This window comes from Canis lupus, chromosome 1, assembly GCF_003254725.2.
Source record: "Canis lupus dingo isolate Sandy chromosome 1, ASM325472v2, whole genome shotgun sequence".
Lineage (NCBI taxonomy): Eukaryota > Metazoa > Chordata > Mammalia > Carnivora > Canidae > Canis > Canis lupus.
Window position 1 is genome coordinate 110,846,797 of NC_064243.1, and position 20,554 is coordinate 110,867,350.

General features: G+C 44.8%; 1 protein-coding gene across 5 annotated transcripts in view; it reads left to right on the forward strand.

Moving 5' to 3' along the window:
• The window catches only part of CEACAM20 (CEA cell adhesion molecule 20), an 82,435-nt gene that overhangs the window by 48,715 nt on the left and 13,166 nt on the right, over nucleotides 1–20,554 (forward strand). The window contains exons 1-6 of one of the 5 annotated variants that reach the window (XM_035712507.2): nucleotides 10,449–10,621; nucleotides 11,209–11,573; nucleotides 15,274–15,351; nucleotides 15,944–16,222; nucleotides 16,665–16,946; nucleotides 18,220–18,498. In XM_035712507.2, the coding sequence (XP_035568400.2) occupies nucleotides 15,288–15,351; nucleotides 15,944–16,222; nucleotides 16,665–16,946; nucleotides 18,220–18,498 (904 nt within the window). In that variant the 5' untranslated portion in view covers nucleotides 10,449–10,621; nucleotides 11,209–11,573; nucleotides 15,274–15,287. Of the gene's footprint in view, nucleotides 1–10,448; nucleotides 10,622–10,703; nucleotides 11,574–14,917; nucleotides 15,130–15,273; nucleotides 15,352–15,943; nucleotides 16,223–16,664; nucleotides 16,947–18,219; nucleotides 18,499–20,554 lie in introns of those variants that run through there. The other 4 variants (XM_025424717.3, XM_049109433.1, XM_049109435.1 and 1 more) reach the window with 4 other exon arrangements.

Genomic DNA, 20,554 nt, shown 5'->3' on the forward strand with positions numbered 1-20,554 from the left:
ACCTACCTACCTTCTTTTCTCTCTCTCATCTGTCATCTGTCATCTGTTGTCTATCTATCATCAGCATGCACTCATGAATTTTTTTAATGGTTTATACTCATCACTGTACTTAATGTTTTGGTGCTTAAGTTATTATAGATTTGGCCAGTGAGCATCTCTTTAATTTTCCTTGTGACACAGACATTTTTTAAAAGCACTTCCTTCCTTGCTGGCATAGAATATTTCAGCCTCATGTTGTACATATCCTGCTCTGCTTCTGTGTAGTTATTCAAAGAAAACAAAAGCACTAACTCAAAAAGATATCTCCAACCCTCATCATCATATTCATTGCAGCATTATTTATAATACTCAAGATATGGAAACAACCGAAGTGTCCACTGAATTAGTAAAGAAAATGTGTAAATTATATTGCATTTAAAGTTTCTGTTTCCATGTTTTTTGTTGCTAGTATATAGGAATACAGTTGAATTCTGTGTGTTGATCTTGTATCTTGAGACCTTACTGAACTCACTTGTTGGTTGCAGGAGTATTTTGTTTTTATTTTTTGTGTATCATTTAGGATTTTCTTCATAGACCATCATAACACCTTTAGACAGAGATAGTTTTATGTCTTCTTTTCTAACATGAATGCCTTTTATTTCCTTTTCTTGATTTATTGCACTGGCTAGAACTTGTAGTACTTTGTTAAATAAGAGTAGTGAGACCAGACATTATGACTTATTTCTAACTTTAGGAAGAAAGAATTCATTCTTCTACCATAAAATATGTTAGCTATGGTGTGTGTGTGTGTGTGTATAGATATTCTTTCTTAAGTTGAGGAAATTCATCTCCATTCCTAGTTTTCTGAGAATTTTTATCATGAACAGATACTGAGTTTTCTCAAATGCTCTCTCAGCATCAATGATCCTGTGATTTTTCTTTATTAGCCTGTTAATATGGTGGGTGACATTAATTGGTTTTCAAATATGAAACCAGTCTTGGATCCTTGGAATAAACCCCATTTGGTGATAGTGTACAATTCTTTTTATATATTTCTAAAGTCTATTTGTTAATATTTTGTTAAGAATGTTTGTGTCTATATTCATGTAAAGACATGGCCTGTGATTTTCTTTCTTTGTTATTATACTATCTTTGGTTTTGATATCAGGGTAATATTGGCCTCATAGAATAGATAGAGAAGTGTTTCTTCCTCTTCTGTATTCTGGAAGAGACTGTGTAAAATTGGTGCTGATTCTTTAAACAGTTAGTAGAACCCTCATGCAAAACCATCCAGGCCTGGAGACTTCTTTTTCTGGAGTTTAAAATTACAAAATCAGTTTTCTTAATTGTCATAGGCTATTCAAATAATCTGTTTCATATTGGGGTAGTGATGGTAGGTCGTGATCTTTGAGGAACTAGTTCATTTCCTCTGAATGGCTAAATTTATTTGTGTAGAGCTGTTTGTCATATCCCCTTATCATCCCTCTGATGTCAGCAGGGCCTGATGTGATTACAAGTGTGTTGTTCGGGTTTCAAATGTTTGGAGAGTGTGCCATCATCTCTCTGTTAGTTATTTCCTGTTTGTGTCCATTGTGGTCAGAGAACACACTACACTGTATGATTTCCATTTTGTTACATTTCTTGAGGTTTGTTTTACAGCCCAGGATATGGGTTATCTTGATATATGTACCATGAATGTTTGAAAACAATGTACTTTTTGCTGCTGTTGGGTGGAGTGTTCCATAAGTGTCAATTAAATCTTTTTTAAAATATTTTATATATTTATTCATGACAGAGAGAGATACAGAGACATAGGCAGAGGGAGAAGCAGGCTCCCTTTAGGGAGCCTGATGTGGGACTTGATCCCAGGACCCTGGAATCACGCCCTGAGCCAAAGGCAGATGCTCAACCACTGAGCCACCCAGATGTCCCAGTATCAATTAGATCTTGTTGGTCGATGGTGGGGTTGTGTCCTGCTACATCCTTGCTAGTTTCCTATCTAGTTGTTCTACCACTTGTCGACAGTAGTGCAGAGCTATCAAACTATAATCATGGATTTATCTATTTTTCACTTTGGTTCTATCTTCAGTTTTTCTTCACATGGTTTTCGCCTTTGTTGTTTGGTGTGTACACATGTAAGGATGCTGTGTCATCTTGCTCTTTTATCACTATGTAATGTCTCTTGGTAAATTTATTTACTCTGAAGTCCACTGTATCTGATAGTAATTATAGCCACTCTGGCTTTCTTTTGAATAACATTTGCATGGTGTATCTTTTCCCATTCTTTTATTTTCAAGAAGACATTTTATTGTATTTGAAATGAGTTTCTTGTTGATATTTTATAGTTGGCTCGTTTAAAAAATACAATTTAAATTAAAAAATAAAATAAAAAAATATGGTCCTGGGGCACCTGGTTGGCTCAGTTGGTTAAATGTCCAACTCTTGATTTCAGCTTAGCTCATAATCTCAGGGTCATGAGATTGAGCCCTGTGCTGGGCTCTGTGCTCAGTATGGATCTACTTGGGATACTCTCTCTCCCCCTCTCCTTCTCCCACCCCTTCTGCCCCTGCCAAATAAAGAAATAAAGAAATCTTTTTAAAAATACAGTCTTCACTGTAATTTAAGACTCTCTGTAGTTTGCCCTTTTATAAACAGCGTTGTCCTAGGTATCTTTGTAGCTAATTCTTTGCATGTGGCTATGAAAATGTCATTAGGAATAATTATAAAAAGTGGAACCACTAGGTCAAAAGGTATATATATTTTAAAGCTTTTGATCTGTATTGCCAAACTATCTTAAAAAAGATTTTTACTAATTTATAACCTAGGTGTAAGGGTCTTCACCTGGACTCTGCAGTTGGTCCTCAGAGGAGCCCATAAGCACCTGAAATTAGATGCAAATGTGTGGATGTGTGTGTTTTTTGGGGAGAGGATTTGGGATCCACTCTTCAGTGGACCTTGGAAACACCCACTGCTGGCTTTGTTGGTTCCAAAGTGGCAGCATTTCCTGCCCTTGATAATTCCTGGGGCTCCAGATCCCTTCTGACACTATCACCCTCAGTTTCTCATTTCTCCTCCCCAGAGAAGCTACACCAGTCTCAGGTGGCATCCCAGAACCTGGCCCCAGTGGACCACATGGACTCCTTAAATTTGACATGTGTCTCCCCAGAACAATGATGTATGATCTGGTGGTTTCTGAACCTCGAGCTGATTTGGGAAGGGGGTGGACCAATGATCTCTATAGATGGCAGGACCCTCACCAATCCCACAGTCACACCCAATGACTCTGGTACCTACTACTGTGAGACCAGGACTCACCTTGAGTCCAGGCTCAGTGGAGCCCTTATGGTGGTTGTGGCCTGCAAGTATGGGTTTCCTTGCCCCATAACGGACCCACCTCTGATACACATGGTACCTCCCTCTCAACCATCCACTGGTTCATCCACTATTTATAGCTAAGTACAGGGCCATATAAAGCAGGGGCTCTACAGACTGATTGGATTCAAATCTGGGCTCTGCTCTTTCTTCATTGGTGACCTTGAGCTCCACTGTATGCTGAAGATTGCTCTAGTCAGTGCAGTGAAACTAACCGACAAGCATCTCTGTCCTCATGGAGCTGAAGTTCCACAAGGGTCAGTGAGGGACACAGACATGACAGTTAGGGGGATAGTTGCTGGAATAGTTGATTTGTTCATTCATTCATTCATTTATTCACTCATGCACTGGACAAACCTTCAGGTTGTGTCACTGCATGCCCCACCCAACGTGTGGTGCTTCCAGTCCTGAACTAAATGCACAATGTGGGCAGAGTAGTTGTCCTTAATTTCCACACTCTTCCCAATTTTAGGATTTTTTTTCTCTTGGTCCAGATGGCTCTGACACTCCTACTGTGACCTTGTCAGACCCAGATTTTGTGATTGGTTCCAACCTCACCCTGGTCTGATCGGCTGACTCCCAGCCCCTTGCCCAATATGTGTGCAGCATCAGTGGGATTTTTGGGCCTTATAGCTAGAACCTCTATTCCTGGTCTCTCCAGGGCACACTCAGAGGTCTATACCTGCAAAGCCTCAAACTCTGTTTCCAGCTTTCACAGGAGTGTGAATGCCAACATCACTGTCTCAGGTATTGCTATGATCTGAATGTTTGTGTCTCCTGCAAATTCATATGGAAGGTGATGAAGTCATGAGGATGGAGCCTCAGGAATGGGATAGGTCCTTTATAAAAGAGGCTCCAGAGAGATCCCTAGCCCCTTCCACTATGTGAGGACACAGAACCAGGAAGAGGGCTCTCTCTAGAACCTGACCATGCTGGCACCCTCCAGAACCATGAGATATAAATTTCTCAGATGTAAATTTCTCAAATATAAAATTCTGTTATAAGCTATCTAGTCTGTGTTTTGTTATAGCAGCTCAGATGGACTTGGACTGATCATTCCCTGCTCCAGGACTTTATTAGGGGAGATTGGTTTTGTTTTATTTTTTAGGATTCTTTTCCTGGCTGTTCCACTTCCATATATATTCAGCAAGATTTTTCTAACCCATGTTATGCAAAATAAGTTTTTACATTTTTAAAAAATATTTTATTTATTTATTCATGAGAGACGAGAGAGGCAGAGACCTAGGCAGAGGGAGAAGCAGGCTCCCAAAGGGAAGCCTGATGCGGTACTCGATCCCAGGACCCCGGGATCACAACCTGAGCCAAAGGCAGATCCTCAACCACTGAGCCACCCAGGCACCCCAAGTTTTTACATTCTTAAACCAAATAACTGACTCTTATGTGTAGGGGTTACTTTTTAAAAATATTATATGCTAACTTTTCATATTTTAAATAAATTCCATGATACTTGTAGGAAAAGAAAAGTATACAGATGAGCAAGAGAAGAAACTCGTCTACAGTTAAGCCTCCCAGAGATAATGATGTGGCTTCTCTAATACCCTTATTTTAGTAATTACATTTAAATATATGTATTTTAAACAAAAATAGTATTATATTCTGTTTACCATTATTTTACCTGTTTTTTAACCTTTAATCTTCTGGGATGCCTGGGATTGAGTCCCACATCAGGCTCCATGCAGGGAGCCTGTTCTCCCTCTGCCTATGTCTCTGCCTCTCTCTCTGTATCTCTCATGAATAAATAAATAAAATCTTTTTTTAAATTAAAAAAATAAACTTTAATCTTCTAACCTTTAGTATCCTTCTATGTTAATATAGAGCCATATTACATCCTGCATTTGGACTCTTTCTCTATTGGACACATACTGTATGTTCAGTGTTGAAAAATTAGACAATGAAGGAAGCTTTTAAAAGGAAAAGAAAAGGAAGAAAACCTCTATAATTCTAGAGACGACCACTGCTAGTATTTTGGTATATCCTCTTATAGAGTCATTCCCTGTGCCTACTTATTAAAAATTAATAAAGACGTGCATTTTCTCTTACACAAGGAGAATGTACTATGCATAATGTTTTGCAACCAGTTTTTTTAGTTTAACAAAATTTCATGAATATTGGTTTAGAATAACACACATCGACCTACAGTGCAGCTTTTAGTGACTACGTGTATTTGCTTTGTGGATGTGGGGTAACCAGCTTGGTCAGTGTCCTGTGACAAAGCATATAGGCCACTCCTGTGGGCTTTATCTGATCCTTCCCCATTCATGTGACAAAATATTCTAAATACCAAGTTTTGAAAGGGCCATTCCAGTCTTAGGAGACTCAAGGCTGTTCTGCTTTACCTCCAATTTTATGTTTATTTAATGTTTTTAAATTTCCACAAAATACTCATCTCTAAGAGTCATAGCACTCTGATCTCTTAAAAATATGTTTACATAGCAACATTGTGGGTCAACTACAATAAAAATGTAAAAAGATACATAATTACATAAAATCTAGGAGAAATCACATCAGGTTCAGACCTCTATCTTCTTTGTGAGGTGGGATTGACCAGTGTATACCAGGGGAGGACCAGAACTTGCCAGGAGATTTCTCTTATTTCCAGATCAGGAGCTTTCCATTCACCCTGTGAGTTTATTGGGAAAGAGATGGGGCATCTCAGACTTCTTATAGGGTCAGCTGGGGGTCTTGAAGTCCCTCTTTTTAGAAAGGAGGAACCCAATTCAGAGCTGGAACTTGGGAAGATAGCCAGGATTGTGATGTGGAGATGCAGAGTTCAGAGACTGGGAGGCTGGCACAATTTCACAGGTGAGGTTCACAGGTAGTGTTGTCTAAGGTGAGGTAGTGGGGATAGAGAGGAGGGGCCGGAAAACAGAGTTACTAAAACATGGAGCCCACAGGATTTGGTGACTGATTGGGTGTTGGAAATTAGTTAGGGAAAGGAGAGAATCCAGGAGGATGTCCAGATGTTTGAATTTTAGAGAGAAAAAAGAATTTGGAGGGAGGGAGGACCATTGACCCTGAGTGAAGAACCAGGTGTCTGTCCCACAGTCAGAGGATGCTGAGACATTTCTGGATTGTGGAAGCTGGACAGAAATCTCCTTCTGTGGATAGGGTTGACCAAGGCTTCACTTCTTTTCTCTTCTTTTTTTTTCTGTCTCCTTCCTTCCTTCTTTCCTCTTTCCTTCCTTCCTTCCCTCCCTCCTTCCTCCTTCCCTTCCTTCCTCCCTTCCTTCCTTCCTCCCTCCCTCCCTCTCTTTCTTTCTTTCTTTCTTTCTTTCTTTCTTTCTTCTTTCTTTCTTTCTTTCTTTCTATTTAATGGTGAGGGTAAGGATTTTATTCATAAATGATTCATAAATGATACTGATTAATTAGGTCTCTATATGAAAAAATAATTTTCATCTCTACCTCACTGCACACAACATTTTAAATTTCAGATATATCATACATCTAAATATGAAAGATAAAACAGGTAGCAACTTCTTTCTAGATATGTCTCCTGAGGCAAGGGAAACAAAAGCAAAAATAAGCTATTGGGACTTCATCAAAATATTGTGAAATGTTTCTTACTTCTGGCCAATAATGTCCTTTAAAGTTTCTTATTTTTTCAGAGAGGTGGAAATGTCATCCACATGGAAATATCCTTCGAAACCCTGCCCAGAGGTGCCAAATCCTTACAAAGCCAAGAGGAAAAACTGAGGCTTGTGGCAGAGGCCAGCTATTGCAACAGATCTGAGATTATTTGCATAGTAAAGTAGAGGATTGCAATCATGTCCCAATCACTTTTGTTTAAAAAAAATGCATTGAGGTTTCCATGATGAGTAAGACATACCATGTGGGCTAATTGACTACCTCCACAGCATTTTCCCCATCAATTAAGAAGTGTAATGATGAAGAACACCCCCTTCCATGTTGCATTCTTTCTTTCCATATCATCTATCTTACTCTATAGAAACCACGGTTTGTGTGGCTCAGTTCCAGAGTGGAATTGCATTTTAAAATTCATGGTCCAAATAGGAATTCCAGGCTTCAATCCTCTTTCTCAAAGGACATACAGGAGTGTGAACAAGGTCCTTGGCAATTTTAGCCAATGTCTTCACGTCATCAGTTTGTCTCTAACATGCTACAATTCCTGGAGGCCTCTCACTTTCCCATCACAGAGCTCACTCTTTCCCTTATCCATGCTTTCCTGTCCCCACCATCTTCTTCAGATGGAGTTTTCATGGCTGGCTTGAGTACGGAAGATTGGGAACTCTTTTCTTCCTTGTTGCTGGATAAGAACTAGGTAACTTATAAAATTGTTTAAGCATGGTCTTTTCTTTTTAAAGATTTTATTTATTAGAGAGAGCATAGCAGGGGGAGCAGCAGGCAGTGGGAGAGGGAGAAGCAGACTCCCCACTGAGCAGGAGCCTGATGGGGCTCCATCCCTGGATCCTAGGATCATGTCCTGAGCCAATCATGACGCTTAACCAACTGAGCCACCCAGGCGCCCTGATGCATGATCTTAATGTAAACTTAAAGCATCCTGTATACGCAACAGGCTATAAAAAAGATCTGAAACATTTTGCTATCTAATTCGTGGTGCCCAGGTTCTAGAAGTCATGGCTCATGCTCAGTGTGTTGGGATCCAGACTGTTATGGTGATGGAGGGGGCAGGACTGGGAAATTGTTAAGTTATCCTGGTGGCCAAGGGAGAGCTAGAGAAGCTTCTGAGAAAATTTCCTCCTTTGAACTGTGGCTGAGAAGTGATGTGTCCATTCCTATGATGCCCTTGAGCATCTTGAGCTCAATAAAATATCCAAATGTCTGTGGGCTAATTTTTTATCTTTGCCCTAGAAATTTATAGTCATGCTGGGTAACAGGCACTGAGGGGGGCACTTGATGGGATGAGCACTGGGTGTTATTCTATATGTTGGCAAATAAAATAAACTCAAAGCTTTAAAGATTAAAAAAAAAAAGAAATTTATAGTCATGGCAACAAGTATGGTATAGTGGCCCTGGTGGTGCAGAATGATGTGTGTGTGTGTGTGTGTGTGTGTGTGTAGAGGTTCTCCATTATAGATTTTTCCAATCATGGTTTGAGATACTAGGATTGCATTGCCTGGGTCCTTGTATACGATATCCTTTCTCTTCTCATTTATACTTCTCCTGCTTTTCCTACACTGTGGGCACAAAAAGTCAGTGGTACAAAATTGAATGTGCCAGGTGCTCCAAGAAGACTCAGCTCTATGACTGGAGAAAAACTTCACTCTTCCCTCTGGGCCTCAGTTTCTCCATAGAGAATAGAATGGAACTAGACAGAAATGTCTTTTTAAATGGAGTAATAATATTGAGTAGATTCCTTCTCAAAGTAAGTTTCACAAGTTTTACTATCTTCTAAGACAAAGGACACAAGCCACCATAAACTCCCAAGTTTCTAAAAGATCAGGGTTCTGATCTTAAGGTAAGCAGTTCAAAGGAACATTTCCAATGGTGACTGAACAGGGTACCAAGTGGGAGGCATTCAGCTGCAAAAACCATAATTGTTACTTTACAAGGTGCCCCAGGCTTATTTCATGGCTCAGTGAAATCTTTCTGTCCATCCCTCCATCCTTAGTTTGTTGAATATCCTCTCCAGTGTTCTACCTCACGGTCTCAAGATGGCTGCCTCAATTCTAGATATCCAGCCCTCGCATCACATGATGGTGGTAAGCAGAATAGATGCCCACATCTGGATCTATGAATATGTTACAAATCTGTAAGTATGTTGTGTTACATAGCAAGAGAAACTTTGCAGATGTAATTAGGGTTACATATTTAAAGATAGGCAGGTAGCCTGGATTATCCACATGGGCCCCGTGGAGCACAGCCGAGCAAAGCAGAGAACTTTTTCCAGGTGGAAACAGTAGAGAGCTATGGCAGAAAGAAAAGCCAGAGAAATTCCAGGCATGAGAGAGATTTCTCGTGCATTGCTGGCCTTGAGATGCAGGTCTCTCATGCAAGGACTAAGGGAGAGGCTTCCGGAGTCAAGGGTGGCCCACAGCTGGGAAGGGGGAGCTCAGTCTTAAAACTCCAAGCAGTTGGGTTCATCCTGTCAAGTGCCCCCCTCTATTTCTATAGTTTTAAATTGCCAAGTTTGTGGTGATTTGTTATGATCAGCAATAGGGAACTCACAGTTATTTAAGTATAGGAAGCAGGGAATAGTTCTTTGGAACCCTGGCTCCATTTTTTTCCCTAGGAATTAATTCCTAGGAGCCTCCAGACACTTTCTTGATTCACCTTGTCACTTCCTTCAAGTTGTTGCCTGAGACTCGGTGAGTCTCCCAATGTTGTCCTGGGTTCTGCATTCCTGCTTGTCACTCTGACCTCTTGCCCTGATCCCTCATACCATGCACCACTTTCTAACATCATAGATAATTCAGTTATTTTATCACGTATCCTTCTTATTGTCTCTCCCCTCTGCCCATTCTTGCATAAAGAATGATTTTTTTAAATAGGTTTTATTTATTTGAGAGAAAGCACACAAGCAGGAGGAGCAGCAGACCCAGAAACAGACTCCTGGCTGAGCAGGGAGGCCAAAGTGGGGCTCGATCCCAGGACCCCAGAATCATGACCTGAGCTGAAGGCAGATGCTCAATCACTGATCCATCCAGGCACTCCAAAACGTGGTTTCTTTAAGGGCAGAGGTTCGTACTTGTTTCACTAGCTGATGTGCTCTAAGCGCCTAAAACAGGGCCTGGCACATACTAGGGCCAAATATATCTTTTCTGTGTGAAGGTGGGAGGCAGCCATAGAGAGGCAGTATGAGTTGGGAGGTCAGTGGAGGCCACACATGGAAAGATACAGCCTTGAACCAGCCTGCATAAGGCTGCTAGGTGAGGGTGTGGGGAGCAGAAGGGCCCTGGGTTTATTTTCACCTGTCAGAAACAAAGTGGAAGTTGTACTTACAGGGCAGGGCCCAGGAAATTCCTCTTTGTTGTTGAGGCATGAAAACAGAACCTGCCATGGGGAGGGTGGGTAGGGGATTTTGGGAGAGAAAACCCTGCTCCCATATGAAGGAGATTTGAGAAGTCCACTCCAGCAGCGGCTCTGCCTACTTTGGGTGGGGTAGAGGGGAGGGAGAGGAGAGAGTCTCAGGATGCAAGCAGAACTGAGAAGAGCAATCAAGGGAAATCTGGTGGAGGAGTGAGAAGTGAGAAGACCGAGAAGACCGAGAAATCCTGGGAAGAACAGGACGGATAGATGGAGGCCTTGAATACTGGCTCACGTGCACCAGGTACGCCTAGCACAGGAACCACACAGACAGTGGGAGTGTGCTGGGGTGATCATCTGGGTGTACAGAGGAGATGAGGCTGGAGGCAGCCAGAAACCACATTAGGACCTTGGGAGGCAGGAGAGATGGAGGTTAAGAGCCAGGTAGAACAGAACCTGGGGCCTGATAGGCCTTATGACTTTAGGCAAGTCATCTCCTCTCCGTGGGCTTCAGTGGTCTTAACATGAGACAGAATAATAATGTCCCTAACTTACTTGACTTTTCATTTTTCCACAGCTTGTATTACTTCCTGATATTCCACTTAACTTACTTATTTATTATGCTTATTGCTTATCATCTCTCTGGGCACTGGAACCGGGTTTTCCATCCATTTTGTCCTGAGCACCCAGGGCAGGCCCAGGAGGTGCTCAGGACATGCGTGTTGAAAGGCTGAGTGAGTGTGTACTTCCTCACAGGAGCTGCTGTCACAACAGTCACCACACCTAGTGGAGACTCACTCGTACTGAATGCTTACTCTGTGCCAGGCACTGTTCCAGGCACCTTCCCAGCATTAAATCATTTCAAGCTCACAAATGTCGTGTTTGTCCCAGTCTGCAGATGGGGCATGGAAGCTCATAGGGGTGACGTAACTTTCCCGACAAACCACAGCTGGGGCGTGGATCACTCAGACAGGAGCCTCCCGCTCATGGCCCTGGAGCCTCTGAAGTGGCAAAACCATCCCCACCCCCTCTAACAGCTGAGGAAAATGGTCACAAGGGAGGTGAATTGACATGCCCATGGCTGCACGGTTGGCAAGGATTGGAACCTCTGCAGGTTGTCTCCAGAGCCAGTCTGCTCAACCTCATGTGTCCCTGGAGCAGATACTTGGTGGCTCTGCCTGTGGCAAGAATGAGACCCAGATGAGCAACTAGCCGAGGCAGCTGGGTGACCAAGCTCTCCCTCCAGTGATGTCAAGGTACCTCTCTTGCTTTAGGTAATCATTTCAGAGTTTTCTCAGCCTTACCTGAACCACCCACCCCCTCACTTCCTCTGTTCTAGAGCCACCTGAACTTCCTTCTGTGTCTCAAACTCAGCAATTTCCCACATGCCACCCCCTCTGCCTACCAGACTCTCGCCTGACCCACTCCTGCATCTTCTAGGTCTCAGGCTTGATGTCCTCTCCTCCAGGAGTCCTCCCTGACCTCCAGGCTGGTCAGGCTCCTCCTTTGGGCCTCCCCAGCATGCTAAGTTGGCACTGACTGGGGACAGGTCTGTCTACCCTACAAGACTGTGAGCTCGTGCTGGCAGGCCTGGAGATGTCTTGGTCACTACTGTGTTCCCAGTGCTACTAAGCACAGGTTTCAGCACAGAATAGGAATTCAGGAAATGTTTGTAAATGAATGAGGGAGGGAGGGAGGGAGGGAGGGAATGAATGAATGAATGAATGAATGAATGAATGAATGAATACATGGATTGATGGTTGTTAATGGTTGTTTCCTAACCCCATTGATTATAGTAAATCTTCGTCTGGGTGCTCCCAAAGACCAACAGCTTGTCTTGCCCAAAGGGAATAATAATAATAATAATAATAATAATAATAAAAGCAATTCTCCTATATTGAACCTTTACTGTGTTTTCAAGTCTCAGCTCAGATGTCTACTCTTCCAGGAAGCCCTCCCTGTCTCTTGTCCCCAGGCTGGGTCAAGCACCCCCTAGGGTTCTCCCAACCCAGCTCACTCTGTGCTTCCTGCTTTTTGTTTATGACCAGTATCCTTTCAGCTCACTTAATATTTCCAAACTGCTTACAGTGAGCCTGGCACTGAGTCTGATTTTATTAAGCTCTCAACAACCGGGAGCCACCATTATTGTTTTGTTATCATTACTATTGACTATCATTATCTCTGTTCCTGTCCACTTAACTCTAACATTCTGTGGTTGTCCCTCCCTGGCACCTCTTCTCCCTGAATTGTTTCTGCATCCTGGCAAAGAGCTTACAAGGAGGGAGACATAATTCTCGAGGGGACTCAGCCAAAAGGCAGGGATTTCTTTATCCTTCTCCACCCTGGTGGAAACCCCAGATTCCTAGGGCTCTTGTTCTGTGTGCTGGACAGAGGAAGGAAAGAGAGCCCTGGGGTGAGGGGTGGGGAGGTAGGTCCAAAGTTCCTCCCTGCCACTGCCACCACCACCCCTGTCTGTCCTGGGAGCCACTGTCATCAAAGTGAGTTTGCAGCAGGGCAGAGGGGAAGAAGAGGGAGCTGAAGGGATAGAGCTGGAGTGAAGACAGTGTCTGTCTGTGTGTGCAAGCCAGGGCACGCTGGTCAGGTGCCAGGACCCATGGGGCTCGCTGACTTGTGGGGCCACCACTGGGTGGGAATCCTGCTTGCAGGTGAGTGCGCTGTTCCCTTCAGAGGGTGTGGGGATGGTGTGTGTGCATGTGTGTGTGTGTATGTGCGTGCGCACACGCACATGCACATACACAAAAGAGACACAGAGACATTAAGATCAGAGAAATAAAAACAAATACAAAAGCGATCGACAAAGGTAGAGACCAGAGATAATGACATATATACAGAGAGAGGTGGATTTGGAACCACAGAACCGGAGACCTAGAGAGAAATAGGGGGACAGAGAGGCAGAGAGTGGAAATGACAGAAGAAGAGGTAGCCCAGGGAAGAACAGGGAGGGTCAGATAGAAGAGAAGGAGTGAAATGACAGCCAAAGGGACAGCAAGAAAAGTATACAGACATACAGAGAAATAGATTTGGGGAAGTCGTTGGGGGGGGGGGTTGGAGGGAAAGAGCTGGAACATAACACAGACAGGTGGAGGGAGGATGTGCCAGTCCCAAGTGGCCAGGTCACACCTCAATCAGGACAGTGGATGGATGAGAAATTGATGCTTAGGGTCTCTGAGCAAAAGGAAGAAATGAGACTATTTTGATAAGAAAAGCATTTTGGGGCAAAGAAATGATTTTGCAATGGGTAGTGTGCAAAATTCAGCCTTGCTTTGCTGTGTGGCCCTGAGACTTGGCTCCTTCCCCTGGCTGACCCTGGCAGGCCACAGGAGCTCCGGAGTCCCCTGAGGGGCTGCCAGTTATCACCTTCTCTGCAGAATTTGCTTCCCTCCTGTGCACACAAGGCAGGACCCTGTGGGGAGGAGGCAGGAGGGAAGGGGTTAGGTAAAGGCTCTCTGCAGAGGGAGGTTTCAGATGCATGTGATGAGGTGCACCGCACCATTGATGCTTTCACTCGTGGTCTTTCTCTTATCCTTATGACAGTCATATGAGGTGGAAACTATTATTACTCCATTTTACAGATGGGGAAATTGAGACTCTCAAAGAGGACATCACTTGCCAAAAAATAAAATGATAAAATTGGGATTCACATGCAGGCTTTGAGCCTGTGGATTTAACTTCTAGTGCTATTGCAGGCAGAAAATACAAACATGGAAATAATTATAATAGTGACTGAGCACTTAACTATGAACTGTTTTAAACATGTCACACCTGGAATATCTCATCAAGCCCCATAGCAACCCGATGAACTAAGTTCTCTTTTCCCCATTTTGCTGGTGAAGAAAGTGAGGCTTGCACATAGAGAGCCCCCTTGCCTGTGATCAGAGCCAGGAAACATTAGACTCAATATTTGTTTCCGAATATCCGGGGAGCCCATGCCCTTAACCACTGACTGAGCAGGGAATGGGGCAGGACTCAGGCCAGATTGGGGTCCAGTTAGGGCTGGAGAGAAACATGGCTGTCAGCCTCTGTGAATTGGGCTGACGGGAGGGGTGGGGGGTGTCAATGTCAGCTGCATATGATCATGGCAGCGGGGGTTGGGGGAGTCCCCACTCATGCCCACAGTCTCTTCAAGCCTCCACAAATGTAGAATGGACAGATGGAAAACCAACAATTTCTGCTATCTTGTTCCCTTTCTGCCCGAGGGCAAGTCTGCGGAAGTACCAAAGGTTAATTTCCCCCACCAGAGATAATAGAAGTTCCCATTAATCAGGGATAAGCTCTGTGCCCATCCCTGGGCTGACAGGAGGAATTATTATTTTTAAGATTTTATTTATTTATTCATGACAGACACAGAGAGGCAAAGACACAGGCAGAGGGAGAAGCAGGCTCTCTGTAGATTGCTGATGCAGGACTCAATCCCAGGACCCTGGGATCAATCACCGAGCCACCCAGGTGTCCCTGACAGGAGGAATTATGTGGTGTGAGGAACACAGTCTTTAGGGGCTGGCAGTTCAGGTTCAAGTTTGGCTTCTGCCGCTTACTATAATGGTTTTGGAAAGTGACTCCTGTCTGAGCACATCTCTTCCCTCTTGAGGAATGAGGAGACTGATTATGTATCTCCTCTAGGGTGAGAATCATTGGAGACAGCACAGTGACCCTCAGGGGCCCAATTCCAGCTTCCCAGTATTCATTACCCCAACACAACAACCCTGGGGTACAGGTGATAGATACTATGTCCATTCTACAGCTGGACAGATTGAGGTTCAAGAAGATTAAAAACATGCCACAAGTCACATGGTGAGTGAGTAGTGGCTAGGAGTCCAGCTTGTCAGGGTGAAGTGCCACATCCATGACCTAGACCCCCTTATATTTATGGAGACCATAACTGGACCTCCAACACACCTCTTCCTCCCTAAATGCCTCTTCCCTCTTCCCCACCAGCCTCACTTTTGACCATGTGGAGTCTACCAGCTGCAGCCCAACTCACCCTTGATACCAACCCATTTACCACCACCCAAGGTGAGAAGGATGCTGTTCCATCTATGTCTGGGACCCCCTGGGCAACTCAGACTCATGGCAGATTCATAGATGTGGACACAGAAAACAAAGCTATCCTTCTGATCCCTGCCTTCATACCTAAATCACCATTAGGATTCCATACTCGAAGTTCCAATGAGACCAATCAGATTGGCCCAGCCAGGGTCTGGCAACAACTGGTTGGTCAAATCAAGTGTACTGGGGCAGGTGTAGAGGGGTGGACTGTGGCTAGCATGGTTGTGGGTGGGAAAGGTTGGCTAAGAAGTAGGCACTGGGATCTGGCTGGCATCCCTGTTACAAAGGTGATTCTCCTTAAAAGCTGATATTAATTGACCCATTGTCATATCCCAGATCCTTCTGCTTTATTTGTACAATCCCTTTTAATGAAGACTCAGAGAGAGGAAATAAGTTGCCCATGACCACACTTAAAATGAGCAGTAGATCTAGCATTTGAGCCCAGGCATTGAGCTCGTGTGTCTTCTGGCAATTCCAATCCATCCTTGACTCTCTGGGTCTCTCTGTGGCTACATTTTTCTTGGTCCTCCTCTGTCTCCTTATCTCTCTTTCTGTGCAGGACTGCTGGCCAAGCCCACCATTTCAATCAGCCAAAACACTGCCACAGAGCAGATGGAACAGGTGACCTTCTACTGTTACACCAAGGATGCCAATGTTACCATCCAGTGGTTCTTCAAAGATGTCCCCCTGGTGTTCCATGAACGCATGCAGCTGTCCACGGATGGCAAGAACCTCACTATCCTCACTGTGCAACGGGAGGACTCTGGGATTTACAAATGTGAAGCTCAGGGTTTCCTCCATGTCCACAGGAGTGATCCCACCTTCCTGACTGTGAACTGTGAGTCCCTTTCCATTCTCCCCAGCCCTTCACTGACACCCCCTTCTTGGTGATTTCATTCAGTCTCACAGCTTTAGAAACCATCCAATGTGGACTTGTCTACCCTTGGACTCCAGACGTATAACTGTTTGATGTCTCTACTTGGATACTACTGGAAACATCCAAGTTAAGATATCTAAAACTAAGTCACCTTCAGATGTCTTGTCTGGCAGGGGCAAGGAAAGAGCATTTGCTGGTATGCTTTAGGTGTGTCTTAAATCCCGCTTTACCTACAGATAAGGCTGACATTTAACTTCCATTAGACTCCTGTCTCTCCTTTGTAGTTGATCCAGAGCTTGGGTATGGAGAAGAGAAATACTAATATTTATTGACTCCTGAGCTCTCCGTAAGAGAGCCATTGCTGATGTGATTGTTACTGCTATGATTGTTCTTGTCTTCCCAGATGGTCCTGACCCATTTGAAATCAAGTTGGAGTCTGGCATATCCAGCGGGGAGGTGGTTGAGGTGATAGAGGGTTCCACTGTGACCCTCTCGGTGGACACACGGTCTCATCCACCTCCTGACTATTCCTGGTTTCTCCTCAACAACTCTCTCCCATCTTCCTCGATGAGAACATTTACCATCCAGGCTGTGTCCAAGGAGCATGAAGGCATGTACAGGTGCTTGGTGTCCAACATTGCCACCCACCTGCTCCGCCTGAGTGCTCTTGAAGTCCGAGTCCTTGGTAAGCCTCTTTTTCCTGTTTCCTTTGTTCCTCTGAGAGTCAGAGCTACACCAGTATCCCAGAGGTTGAGAACACAGAAGAGTGGGGATTTCCTCTGTGGCTGGTGACAGCATAGGTCTCTGACCACAGGGAAGGGCCTGGCTCCTGGCTTGGCACATCTTCCACAAGACCTTGTTGGCTGTCTATGGGTTGTCCATTCTTTGGTTCTCTGAAACTTGGTAGGGGGGTTGATTCTCTCTACATACAAACACTAACACAGTATTCACACATCTCAACACGTGAGTAGTAACCACATATGCACAGCACATTCACACACCTGTACAACACACACAAGACACACATAATTCATGTACAACTAATACACATAACACACAACACAACCAACATACAACATGCATGCAAGGCACATGCACACAACAGTTACATATAACATGTACACAACAGATACATACAACACACAGAGAACATAACACGTCATAGACCTACATCACATGCTCACACTGTATAGACAACCCCCTAACACATACATGCAATACACTCACACATACACACAACACATATACTACACACAGGAGATACTCACACATAAAACACAGACATACTATCTCACATGTGATACATATACAACAAACAATACCACAAACACACCACACACTCTCACGTAAAACATATACACCCACAACATATAACATACATACAACATATAACATAACACACACATCACAGTCACTCAAGATCCTCACATACAACACAGAAAATGCACCACATACTCTACATTCAATACCCTCAGCACATGTACACAACTGACACATTACACATACTCAGTGTATATATACTATACACACAACGCAGTCATACACACAGCATGTAGAACACCATACAACACATATGTATAACACACACAATACCACACACAACATACTCTCACATGCAGAGAATATATACATACAATGCACACTCACAAAGTGAATATGAACAATACCTCATAGTCACAAAACATATACACAGACACACACACAAACTTACACACAAAACATGCCCATATTCCACACACTCACTGTACACAGAAAGCCCATAACATACTCACATTATTGCCACACAGCACACACTCATACCTCCCATTAATGTAGTCATAGGCAAAGTACACACACACACACACACACACCACCCACAATATATAACATAGATCCCTGGAAAGCCCTATGGGGCCCACCTGGGCAAGAGACTGGGGAAGAGTTCCTGACCCCTACCCTATGTCTCTGTGTGTTTCCAGAAATGCTGACTGAGCCTCACATTGTGCCCCCAACCCTGAATCTCGTGGAAAATGCCAGCTCTGTGACCCTGACCTGCCAGACCTCCCACAAGGAGGCTGGAGTCCTGTGGTTCCTGAGGGGCCAGGCCCTCCTGCCCAACAAACACCTGGTGCTGTCGGCCAACAACAGGAGCCTGGTAATCCATGGCCTCCGGAGAGACGACACGGGACCCTATGAGTGTGAGGTCTGGAATTGGGGCAGCCGGGCACGAAGCAAGGCCGTAAGGCTCACCATCAGCTGTGAGTCACCCAAGCTGCACCTTGTCCTCCTCTTTCCCTCCTTCCTTCCCTCCCTTCCTTCCCTCCCTTCCTTCCAGCCATTCATCCCACAATTACTGAACACTGGTTCTGTGCCAGGCACGTCTGGGCATGGAACAAGACAAATCACCTGCCCATGTGGGGCTTACCTTCTAGTGGGGAGACACACCCTAAACAGTTAAGGGAGAGACATGGTGTGTTGGGCGGGGCTGAGGAGAACCATAAGGCAGCATGGGGGCAGGGGAAGCTGGGAGGGGAAGGTGCTACTGTCTTAGGTGGAGTCATCAGGGAGGCCTCCCTGAGGAGGTGGTGTTCATGCAGAACTGCATAGGCAGATAAGGGAAGAGAGTGCCAGGGGGAGGGAGCAGCATGTGGAGTGGGTGGTGAGCAGTGGGCACAGGGACCCAAGGAGGCTGAGGCAACTAGACAGGCAAATTAGGGAGAGGACAGAACAGAAGAGGTCAAGAGGTAAAAGGGTGGGGACAAATTCCATTAGCCATGGTGAAGGCACTGGGAGCAACAGAAGGTTCTAGGGGGAAGGAGGAGAGGATTAGGTTTTCACAGGATATCCTGGGCCCTGTCTGTGGGGTGGAAGCTGGGGAGACAGAAGTGGTTTAGAAAGTGTTGTGATTGTTCAGGTCCTTGGAGAGGCGGACCCCAAGGCAGAATTAAAGGGATGAGACATGCAAGGATTTTAGTAGGAGGGATGCTCCTGTGCAGAAAAGTAGGGAGAAGGCCTTGGAAGGCTGGGGGAACCAGTGACCGAGATGCTTATCCCACCCTGAGCAAGCAGGAGAGAGGGAGGGAGAGAAGGTTGGATGGAAGCGTGGAGCCCCACCATGCAGTCTGAGAAACATCATCAAGACTGTCAGAAAGCCTTGTATCTCCCAGGAAGGAGCCTGCCTCTGTTTCCCCAATACACTCAGGTACAGGTAGAGGGTAGCCCGTGGGAGGGACAGCAGTGGATTTTAGGGCACAGAGGCTGGGCACTTGGGTTATTGAAACTCCTGCTGTGAGAAGTCTGTGAGGTGCTTTCTCCGGGTGGCCACAGTTGTCCGTCAGGGAAATGAGGAGTGATCAGACCATGGATGCATTTTGAATATAGAACTCAGGATTTGCTGCTGTTGACACAAGTGAAAGAGAAAGGGACTGACTACAAAGTTGTTTTTTTGTTTATTTGTTTGTTTGTTTGCCTGAGCTATTCAAACAGTGTAGTGGCCACAAACTGAAGTGAAGAGGCACCTGCAGGGAGAAAAAGCACATACTGAGTATGTGTATGTGTATGTGTATGTGTATGTGTATGTGTATGTGTATGTGTGTTAAGTAATGGGGCATATGGAGGCTTACGTACCCTACTGCTCTCTTCTTCACTTCCCACTTCAGTCATAAAACCAAAAACTGTTCTTTTGCTCATCTCTGCTGAGCAAATGTGGGGTGCTTGATAAGTTGTAGCCATGACTTTTGGAGCTCACAGCCTACTTGGGATGAGGAGGTCGATAATCAGGCAAAGAAAAAAAAATACAGTGTCAAGAGTGCTGCCACGGGATGACAGGATTTGGGGAACCCAAAGGAAGCCCCCACCAGTCTGGGAGATGTGGGGAGGCTCATCGTGAGAGGTGGTCTCTACCATGAGATCCATAGGACAAGGAAGCTAGGTAGAGCAGACTCAGGGAAGAGCATTCCAGAGAAGGAAGAGAATGTGTGAAGGCTCTAAAGTAAGAGGCAGCATGATAAAGATGGAACATCTGAGTGGGATCTTATTTCTGAATTGAGACTGGAGGGGGTGGAGGGTTGTGGAGAGGTGAGAGGTGGGGCTGGAAGGATCTGTAAGGGCAAGATTGTGAATGAGCTCATCAGCTGCAGCCTTTGTCCGAAGGGCATTAGGGAGCCATGGAGGGCTCCGAGCAGGGGAGGGATAGTGTCAAGTTTGTACTTCGGGAGCCCCTCTGGCCGCTGTGTGGAGGATTTGACACCAGGATGGGAAGACCCTGAGGGATCCTGGTGGCCATGGGATTCTGATGGGGAGAATATCAAAGGA